At 50.6% G+C, this 11,219-nt stretch overlaps 1 protein-coding gene across 1 annotated transcript in view; it reads left to right on the forward strand.

The window, feature by feature from the left end:
- Nucleotides 1-7,983: 7,983 nt before the first annotated feature.
- Nucleotides 7,984-11,219, forward strand: part of Gipr (gastric inhibitory polypeptide receptor) — a 13,858-nt gene continuing 10,622 nt past the window's right edge. The window contains exons 1-4 of the mRNA XM_008852047.2: nt 7,984-8,043; nt 8,750-8,849; nt 9,311-9,418; nt 10,618-10,721. Of these exons, the coding sequence (XP_008850269.1) occupies nt 7,984-8,043; nt 8,750-8,849; nt 9,311-9,418; nt 10,618-10,721 (372 nt within the window). The remainder of the gene's footprint in view (nt 8,044-8,749; nt 8,850-9,310; nt 9,419-10,617; nt 10,722-11,219) is intronic.

The following is an 11,219-nucleotide window of genomic DNA, read 5'->3' on the forward strand; positions in this document are numbered from 1 at the left end:
AAATGCTGAGGCAGGAAGGGGAGTTTGAGGCCAGCCTGAGTCATAGTATGTGTGTGTGTGTGTGTGTGTGTGTGTGTGTGTGTGTGTGTGTGTGTACAAGAAGGACTGAAGCTCAGTGGTAAAGCCCTTGCCTAGAATCCCAAGTGAGGGTATGGCTCAGTGGTAGAGCATGTGCCTAGAATCCCCCAGTGAGGTGCTGGGGTGTGGCTCAGTGGTAGAGTTCCTGCCTAGAATTCCCCAGTGAGGGGCTGGATTGTGGCTCAGTGGTAGAGCACCTGCCTAGAATCCCCCAGTGAGGGGCTGGGGTGTGGCTCAGTGGTAGAGTTCCTGCCTAGAATTCCCCAGTGAGGGGCTGGATTGTGGCTCAGTGGTAGAGCACCTGCCTAGAATCCCCCAGTGAGGGGCTGGGGTGTGGCTCAGTGGTAGAGTTCCTGCCTAGAATTCCCCAGTGAGGGGCTGGATTGTGGCTCAGTGGTAGAGCACCTGCCTAGAATCCCCCAGTGAGGGGCTGGGGTGTGGCTCAGTGGTAGAGTTCCTGCCTAGAATTCCCCAGTGAGGGGCTGGGGTGTGGCTCAGTGGTAGAGCATGTGCCTAGAATCCCCCAGTGAGGTGCTGGGGTGTGGCTCAGTGGTAGAGCACCTGCCTGGGATCCTCCAGTGAGGGACTGGGATGTGGATCAGTGGTAGAGCCCCTGCCTAGAATCCCAAGTGAGGGGCTGGGGTAAGGGGCTGGGGTATGGCTCAGTGGTAGAGCATGTGCCTAGAATCCCCCAGTGAAGTGCTGGGGTGTGGCTCAGTGGTAGAGCCCCTGCCTAGAATCCCCCAGTGAGGGGCTGGGGTGTGGCTCAGTGGTACAGCACCTGCCTAGAATCCCCCAGTGAGGGACTGGGATGTGGCTCAATGGCAGAGTGTTTCCTAGCATGCACAAGGCTCCAAGTTCCATTCCAGAACTGAAGAAGAAGAAGAAGAAGAAGGAGGAGGAGGAGGAGGAGGAGGAGGAGGAAAAGAGGAGGAGGAGAAGAGGAGGAGGAGGAAGAAGTATGGGCAGAGGCAGGCAGATCTCTGTGAGTTCAAAGCCAGCCTGTTCTAAATATCAAACTCCAGGTCAGCTGAGGCTACAAGGAGACCCTGCTCAAAAAGACCCAAAAGGCCAGGCATGGTGGTGCACACCTTTAATCCCAGCACTCAGGAGGCAGAGGCAGGTGGATCTGTGTGAGTTCAAGGCCAACCTGGTCTACATAGTAAGTTCCAAACCAGCTGGGGCTACAGAGAGACCCTGTCTCACAAAAAATTTTAAAAAAATCAAAAAGACATAATAATAATTATTATTAATAATAATAATACAAGCAAAATACAAGAGAGAGACTCATAGAAAAGACCAGAGGCAGAATGAGGCAGAAGGAATGGGAGAGAAAAGGACCTGGCATAAGGCAGAGAAAGACAGACACTGAGTGTGGGGTTACAGTAAAGGAGTAAAGACTTGGAATAGAGGAGGGAGGAAGGGAGGGAAGGAGGAGAGAGAAAGAGAGAGAGAGAGAGAGAGAGAGAGAGAGAGAGAGAGAGAGAATGAGAGAAGAGACAGGCTATATTTAGAGACCGGAAGAACCCAGGACCCTGGAGAAACAGCTGAGTGTTGAGAGCTGAGGGGACTGGGTCCCTTGGGGTGGGCTGCTGCACGGTGCAGTCTGGGAGGGGTTGGGCAGCCAGGAAGGCCCTGGGAGACTTGGCCTAGGACCCAGGGCTGGGCAGGGGCCTGTCAAGGAGCCAGACTCTGCTCCTTCCTCTATTTGTGTCCTGCTTACCCGCTCTATATCCTCCTAGCATGGTAATGGCAGGCGGGTGAGGATGCATCTCTCTCTCTAAAGTCATCTTTATTAATTCAAAACATTATTATTGGGGCTGGAGAGATGGCCCAGTGGTTAAGAGCACTGGCTATTCTTGCAGAAAACCAGGGTTCAAATCCCAGCACCTGCATGGCAGGTAAGTAACCATCCATAATTCCATTCCCAGGGGATCTGATGTCCTTTTCTGTCCTCCGAGGGCATTGCAGGACATGGGTGCCTTACACATATGCAGGTATAGCACGTATACACATAAAATAAAAAATTAAAAAAACTGGGTGGGATGGCATACGTTTTTAATCCCAACAATCAGGAGGCAGAGGCAGGCAGAGCTCTGTGAGTTCAAGGCTAGCCTGGTCTACACAGTGAGTTCCAGGCCAGCTGGGGCTGCAGGGAGACCATGTCTCAGAAAGATAATAAATAAATAAACAAACAAACAAACAAATAAATAATAAATAAATAAAATAAAAACATTATTATTGTTATCATATGTGTGGGCGTGTGGAAATCAGAGAACTACTTTGCAGAGTTGGCTCTCTCCTTCCACCGCCTGAATTCTGGGGATCCAACTCAGGTCATCAGACTTGGTGCCAAACACTTTCATCCACTGAGCCATCTTGCCTGCCCCTTTTTAAAATGCTTTTGTTAGCATACATTATTTAGACATAGTGGGTTTTATTACATTAAAAAATATTTTATTTATTATTTTTATTTTATGTGTATTCGTGTATTGCCTGAATGTAGGTGAGTGCACCCATGTCATGTAATGCCTGCGGAGGACAGAAGAGGCTGTCGGATCCCCCGGGACTGCAGTTACGGACAGTTGTTAGCTGTCATGTGGGTGCTGGGATTCGAACCTGGGTCTTCTGAAAGAACAATCAGTGTTCTTAACCACTGAGCCATCTCTCCAGCCCCTTATTACATTTTTATATACATATGTACAATGTATTCTGATCATGCTCATGCCCTTATCCTCTCTTATCCCTCTCCCTCCTGCTGATTCCCTTCCTCTTTCTAATTAGTCTCCACCACTTTCATGGGGTCTTTGCTTGTGTGTGTGTGTGTGTGTGTGTGTGTCCCAATGAGTTTAATTAGGGTTGCTTACAGGATCCTGGGTGAGGAGTGACTGACAGAAGCTTGGGAGCCTTACAAGTGGTTAGTTATATTACTGAAGGAAATGTCTCTCCCTTCTGTAGCGACCTGTAACTGTGTGTAGATTCAAATAGATTCACAAGGAGGGGGCTGGGACCTTAGAAGCCCTCCCCTCACGGCCATATTGCAAGCTCACTCTTCTTCATCTCCCTCTTCCCTTCTCCTCCTCTCCCTTCCTTCTTCCGCTCTGTCTCTCTCTCTCTCTTTCTCTCTCTCGAGCGTGCTCTCTCCCACTCTCTTTCTGAAATATTGTCTGGCTGTAGCCCAGGCTAGCCTCAAACTCTGGATCTTCTTGCCTCAGCCTCCCTTAGTGTTGGTATAACAGGCCTGGCCCTTCGCTCCCAGCCCCCTCGCTTCCTGTCCTCCATCTCTCTCCCCTTTTATCTTTCTGGGTCTTCCTTTCTTTTCCTGCCCCTCTCACAACCTCACTCTCCTCTCTCTCCTCTTCAGTCCAGTAACCCTTATGCCCTCTTTGGGGTTTTTTTGTCTTTTGTTTTTGAGACAGGGTCTCACTGAGTGGCTCTGGCTGGCCTGGAACTCGGTTATGCCGTCTTGAAGGCAGGCAGAATCTTCCAACCCCCATCCTTGTCTCGAGGTGCTTTTCTGTTTCAGAACCCCTTCATTGTCCACTTCAGGGCCAGGCACTTTCCCAGGATCCACAAGGCGCCAGGAATGTGGGGCAGAGAGCAGAGAGGTCCCCAGGGGCCAGGCGGTGAGGACCCTCCAACCCCTCTGCTCCCAGCCTCTGGTGTGAACCTCACTCTACTCCCTGCCCTTCCCGCGGGGCCTTGAGGCCTCAGCTTGTCCTCTGCAAAATGGGCAAGCTTGCCTCTGTCCCACTCAATCTTCTAGGTCCCAGGGGACCGCATGCTCAGGAACATGAGCAGCCTGAACTGGTGGTGTGTATGAAAAGGGGTGCAGGTGCTGAGTTCTCACTCTGGGTTCCAAGCCTCCTTGGGGCCACATTCCACAGACAGATGTTGCCCACATCTGGAGTAAAGGAAGATCTGGGAAGTAGAGATTGTAAAAATGTGTGTGGTGAAGCAGTTCCTATGAACAAGAATTGTTAGAAATGGGGCTGAGGTGGCTGGAGAGATGGCTCAGGTTAAGAGCTCTTCCAGAGGACCCAGGTTCAATTCCCAGTACCCACATGGTGAATGACAGTTGTCCATAACTCCGGTTCCAGGGGTCCAATACTTTCTTCTGGCATCCACGGGCACTGCATGACACTGGTGCACTAACATACATGCCGGTATAATACTCATACACATAAAATAAAAGTAAATAAATAGGGGCTGGGCGTGGTAGCTCACGCCTTTAATCCCAGCACTTTGGAGGCAGAGGGAGGCAGATCTTTGTTGAGTTTGAGGCCAGCCTGGTCTACGTAGTGAGTTCCAGGACAGCTGGAGCTACAGGGAGACCCTGTCTCAAAAAGACTAAATAAATAAATAAATAAATAAATGTTTTAAAAGGAATGGGTCTGAGGTCCCAGGAAAATGACCACATAATCCAAAGCATTTCAGCAAGGGAAAAAGCTTTCCTTCAGCAGAAGGTGTCAGTCAGGCCTCTCTGAATCCAGCAAGCACACCTTGTTGAGATGGCATCTCCCTTTATACCTAACACTGAAGAGAGGTTGGCTGCCCCCTCATTAGTCAAGGCACAATATAAACTCAACAGCACAATATAAACGTGATTGGCTAATTTAAAGGGGGAAGAGGACATTATATTATAGTAAGAACCTTTAAAATTTAGGGACATAGGGGGAAGGTTCGGTGAGATGGCTCAGTGGTTAAGAGCACTGGCTGTTCCTGCAGAGGACCTGGGTTCAGTTCCCAGCATCCACATGGAAGCTAACAACTGTCTGTAACTCCAGTCCCAGGGGATCCGACAACCTCTTCTGTCCTCCACGGGCATTGCACGACATGGGTGCACTTACCTACATGCAGGCAGTACACACATGCACAGAAAATAAAAATAATAAAGAAAAATTTAAAAAACAAAAATGTAAAAAAGGAAAGCATTTTTTGTTTTATTTTATTTTTGAGACAGGATCTCCCTGGAGCCCCAGCTGTCCTCAAACTCACTATGTAGACCAGGCTGGCCTTGAACTCACAGAGATCCACCTGCCTCTGCCTCCCGAGTGCTGGGATTAAAGGCATGCACCACTACACCCAGCCCAAAAGAAGAATTTTTTAAAAAGATAACATGAACAGCTCCTGAGGAAGGATACCCAAGGTTGACCTCTGGTCTCCATGTGCACAGTCTCTCACACACACACATACATACACACACACACACATACACACACACAGAGGCATACAAAGACAGACAGTCACACACACAGAGGCACACACAGACAGAGGCGCACACACACACACATAGACACACACACACATTCAGAGACACACACACAGACAGAGACACACACACACAGACAGAGGCACACACAGACAGAGGCACACACACAGACAGACAGAGGCACACACAGACAGAGGCACACACACAGACAGAGGCACACACACACACATAGACACACACAGACAGAGGCACACACACAGACAGAGGCACACACAAACAGACAGAGGCACACACAGACAGAGAGGCACACACACAGACAGAGGTACACACACACACATAGACACACACAGATAGAGGCACACAGACAGTGGCACACACACACAGACACACACACAGACAGAGGCACACACACAGACAGAGGCACACACACACAGACAGAGGCACACACAGACAGAGGCACACACACATATAGACACACACACAGATAGAGGCACACACACAGAGGCACACACACACACAGAAACACACACAGACAGAGGCACACACAGAGACAGAGGCACACACACACAGACACACACAGATAGAGGCACACAGACAGTGGCACACACACACAGACACACACACAGACAGAGGCACACACACAGACAGAGGCACACACACAGGCACACACACACACAGACACACACAGAGGCACATACACACAGAGACACACACAGACAGAGGCACACACACAGAGACACACACACAGACAGAGGCACACACACAGGCACACAGAGGCACACAGACAGAGGTACACACTGAGACACACAGAGACACACACAGGTGCATACACACAGACATATGTACAAAAGTATACACAAAACAGAGGTATACATACACAGAGATGCATGCACACAGAGGCACACATACAGAAGTGTATACACACAAAGGTGTACACACACACATATACAAAGGCACACACACAAAGGTGGGTAGCAACCAGGAAATGACACCTGAGGTTATCTTCTGGCCCGCACATGTTTGGATGTACACACACACACACACACACACACACAGAAGAGCACAGATACAACAGAATGACACCAGGTGTAGTGGTGCACACCTTTAATCTCAGCATTCAAGAGACAGAGACAGGGGACTCTTTGAGAGTTCCAGGCCATCCAGGGTCCATGGTGACATGGTGAAACCTTGTCTCAACAAACAAACAAACAAGACTAAAAACAAAAAGGCGCTGGATGTGGTGCTGCACACCTTTAATCCCAGCACTTGAGAGGCAGAGGCAGGCGGATCTTTGTGAATTTCAGGCCAGCCTGATCTACATATGAGTTCCCAGACCGGGCTAAAGAAAAGAAAAGAAAGGCAATGGCTTTGGGACTATGGGACACAAAGGTGTTTGTGCGTATTGAAGAGTCCACAGCCCTGGGCATTCAGCCATGTGTCACCCTGTGAGTGAGAGACTGGCTCTTTCCATGTGAATGAACGTGTTACTCACACTCCGTGAGAGAAAGTCTGTGACAGTCTCTGGCTCAGTGTTTGGGAACCTGTGTGAGACTGTGCCTGTGTGTTCTGTGGCAGGGGAAGGGGGTCGTTGAGACCAAAACTGTGTGGCTGTTCTCTCCATGTGACCCAGAGTGGCTGACATACACTTGTCTGCTCCCCAGTTCCCTCTCTTCCCCAGAGCTCCCCCTCCCCGTCTGTTCCATCCTGGCCACGCCTCCACCCAACACCCCATGCTGTCTGCGCCTGCTACCTCTCACAGCACCCAGAGAGGCTGGTGAGTCTGCCTTGGTGGGAGCAGGCAAGGAACGTGATCAAGGTCCGGACTGGGGACAGGTAAAGGGTCCCCCTGTCAAGCCCATGCCTGCTGTGTCTTTCCCTTGTCTCTATTCTGAGTCTCTCTCTCTCTCTCTCTCTCTCTCTCTCTCTCTCTCTCTCTCATTTCTCTCTCCAGTTATTAACCTCATCACTCTCCCTAGATGACTTCTACATTTCCAGTTCTTACCCCATTCTTTGCCTCTTTCCCTTTGGGTGGTGGTTGTGCTTAGAAGGATTTTTCTGAGTATCTGTGGTCCTAAACACAGAAATAGCCCAGGGGTTAATACCTCTCTAGTACCTAAGTATTTGGATGCTGGGGGAAGGTTGTCCCACTGACTCTAGGTTTTATGTATACAAAGCTGGGAAAGTTTTAGAAGATTCCGGCTCCTGTTTGTAATTTGAAAACCCTTTGGGCTGGGAAGATGTGACCGCAGATGCGAGTTTCAAGTTCCCCTTCCAGGCTGGGCTGACAGTTTCTAACACCCACCCCCACCCTCCACCCCCGCCCCTCTCCAAGGCTGTCCCTGGTTCCCGAGTCTATAGGTCTAGCTTCAGGGTGACACTGACGCTTCTGCCTGGCACAGCTCTAGGGCAACCGGTTCCCTCAGCAAACACCCCTCCCTTCCATCTCCGCTGCCCCAGCAACACTTGGGGGCAGCCTGGGAATCACTTAGCGGATCTCAGCCCCACCCATCACTAGCGGCCCCGCCCCCAAATCCTCACGTGCGGAAGCGGGGCAGGAGACATGTTCTCAGAGTCTACCGGCATGGGCAGGTGAGCACTGAGATTGAAGTTGCAGAGTAGAGGGTAGAGGTGCTGACTGTTCCCTGGGCCCCTCCAGCCCAGCTGCGCCTGCGTGGCCTCTGGCACTCTTCGCGATGCCCCAGCGGCTGCTGCTGTTGCTTTGGCTGTGGGGACTGCGGTTCCAGAGGGCAGAGGTGAGGAGGCAAAGCTTGGGGCTAGGAGGGACGTCTGGAGATGGTCTTAAGTCTTCCCTCACCTCAAAGAGACTCCCTAATTCAGACTCTAGTCCCTCTTCCCCTGCAAATCCTCTTGATGAGGTCCAGCCACCCACTCCTTAATTTTTTTTTAAAAAAAATTTATTATTAAAAATATTTTATTATTTTTATTTTATGTGTATAAGTGTATTGCATGCTTGTATGTACGTGCATACGTGTCGTACAATGCCCACAGAGGTCAGGATGGGGAATACCCTGGAACTGGAGTTACAGATCATTGTTAGTCACCATGTGGGTGCTGGGATTCAAACCCAGGTCCTCTGGAAAAGTATCAAGTGTTCTTAACCGCTGAGCCATCTCTCCAGCTCTCTTTTAGTATTCTTAAAAGTTTGCAACGCTCAGGAAAGCAGGAGGCAAAGGCAGGTAGATTTCTGTGAGTTCGAGGCCACCCTGCTCTACATACTGAGTACCATCCAGGACAGCCAGGCCTACGTAGTGAGACCATGTCTCAAAAGAAATCTACCCACCCCAAACCCAAGACTTCTAAGAAGTTTCTAGGCCACCCAGGACTGCCAGGATTCCCATGCAAAGAAAGGGAGAGTCCCTCAGCGAACTAGCTGCCTGGGGGCGCGGGGGCGTCCTAGAGGGTCGGCCGGGGGGCGTCCTCCTTTCTCTCGTCCTCTAGACAGGCTCTGAGGGGCAGACGTCTGGGGAGCTGTACCTGCGCTGGGAACGTTACCGCAGCGAGTGCGGAGAGACCCTGGAGGCTGCTGAGCCGCCCTCAGGTGTGTGACTGGAGGGCGGAGAGACATGAGGGAAGGGCTGAGAGGAGGGGCTTGGGGTGAGCCCAAGATGGATGGGCAGGGTGTGGGGCCCGGCCTGAAGGGAAAAATCTGGGCGGGGCCTTGGTGGGCGGGGCCAGGACTTCGGGTAGCGGACCAGGATGGACTTTATGAATAGGAGAATCCTATTCATAGGGGTCGCGGGCCGAGTCTGCACTGATGTGGGCGGGGTTTGGGTGAAGCTTGGGAATTGATTTTTTCTAGGTGGGAATTGGAGGTTGGGATTTCCTTGGTGTGAGGGGTCTGGGGTGGGACTTGGAGGAAGGCTGGGACCTTGAAGTCTGGTAGAAGGAGCTTGTGGCCTGCAAGGAGCAGGTGGGCGGGGCTACAACATCCTTGCAATGAAGAAGATGTAAAAGCCCTGGGCTTCCTCCACCTTCTGGCTCCTCTGTCCTCTCCCTCAGGTCTGGCCTGTAATGGATCCTTCGATATGTACGTCTGCTGGGACCACGCGACAGCCAACACCACTGCCAGAGCGTCCTGCCCCTGGTACCTGCCCTGGCACCGCCATGGTGAGGTGCTCCCTGGACCATTTTATCAAAGGACACTATACTCCCGCAGCTCACCCAACCCCTCCTGCTCTTCTCCCTCCATCCCCAGACCGTTTCTTGTCATCAGTCTAGGTCTCCAATGTCTGTGTCCAGTCTCTTTTACATAACCCCTCGCCCCCCCCCTTTTTCCTCTTCTCTTTCTCTTGTTTTTTTGAGGCAGGTGCCTTCTGCCTCTTGGAGAGTTCCTCCCTCCCCCTCTTCCCTCTCTCTTTCCCTCTCTCAGACAGAGTTTCACTATGTAGTTCTGGATAGCCTGGAACTCACTATATTGAATTTGCAGACATCCACCTGCTGGAAATAATGCTGTGTACTACCACACCTAGCTCGCTCTTTATCTCTCTGTGTCTCTTTTGAAAAATATGTGCCAGGTATGGTGGTGCATGCGTTTAGTCTCTGCACTGGGGAGGCAGAAGCAGGCCAATTGCTGTGAGTTCAAGGCCAGCCTGGTCTCCATAGTGAGTTCAGGTCAGGTGGGGATACAGGGAGACCCTGTCTCAAAAAGATAAAATTTTTATTTATTTATTATTTTATTTCATGAGTGTATGGGTGTATTGCCTACATGTATGTAAGTGCACCTGTGTCATGCAATGCCCTTGGAGGTCAGAAGAGAGCATAGAATTCCCCTGGAACTGGAATTATGGACAGTTGTTAGCCACCATGTGGGTGCTGGGACTCAAACCCGGGTACTGTACAAGAGCAGTCAGTGCTCTTAACTGCTGAGCCCTCTCTCCAGCCTCTCTCTTTCTCTCGCCCTTCCTTCCTTCCTTCCTTCCTTCCTTCCTTCCTTCCTTCCTTCCTTCCTCCCTCCCTCTCGCTCTCTCTCTCTCTTTTTCTTTCTTTCTGCACCTGCCACAGCACAAGTGTGGAGGTCAGAGGAAAACTTACAGGACTCAGTTCTCTCCTTCTACCATATGGATTCCGGGGATTGAACTCAGATCATCTCTCTTGGCAGCAAGCTCGTTTATCTGCTGAGTCATCTTGCTGGCCCTGTTTTTGGTCTTTTGAAAACAGGGTCTCACTTTTTAGCCCAGGCTGGCCTTGAGCTCATGGCAAGCCTTCTGCATTAGCCTCCCACGTGTTGAGATTATAGGTGTGAACACTACACCCACGTGTCTGCCTCTTTGTCTTTCTCTGACCCTCTCTCCCTTATTTTCCCACAGTGGCTGCAGGCTATGTCTTCCGCCAGTGTGGTAGTGATGGCCAGTGGGGACCTTGGAGAGACCACAGTCAGTGTGAGAACCCGGAAAAGAACGGGGCTTTTCAGGTAAGAAGAGGTGGTTAGGGTTAGGATGTCTACAAGAAAAGGTGGTGGAGCTGGAGAGCTGCTCAGCAGTTAAGAACCCTGGCTGCTCTTTCAGAGGACCTGGGTTCAGTTCCCAGCACCCACATAGTGGCCACAACTGTTTGTAGCCCCAGTTCCAGGGATCCAACATCCTCTTCTGGCCTGGGAACGCATGTGGTACACATATATACGTGTAGGCCTCAGGGGCTTCAGGCCCATCCTGATTTGTGCTGTCTGGGTTGTCAATAACTGAAACCCAACTCAGACTTGCTTAGAGTAGAAGAAAAGAAAAGTGTGTTGGCTCGGGTGATTGAAAAACAGTATAAGGAACAGCTTCAGGTACAGTGAGATATGGGTACTCAAATGATATGGTAGGGTATATCATGTCTGTTTTTCTCTGTTAATCTGTTTTTCTGTGGGGCATGTAAAGCTAGTCCCCAGTAGCATTAGACTTCTTTTTAACATTTTTAAAAATTTATT

The sequence above is a fragment of the Nannospalax galili genome, unplaced genomic scaffold (genome assembly GCF_000622305.1).
Source record: "Nannospalax galili isolate Female #2095 unplaced genomic scaffold, S.galili_v1.0 scaffold385, whole genome shotgun sequence".
NCBI lineage: Eukaryota > Metazoa > Chordata > Mammalia > Rodentia > Spalacidae > Nannospalax > Nannospalax galili.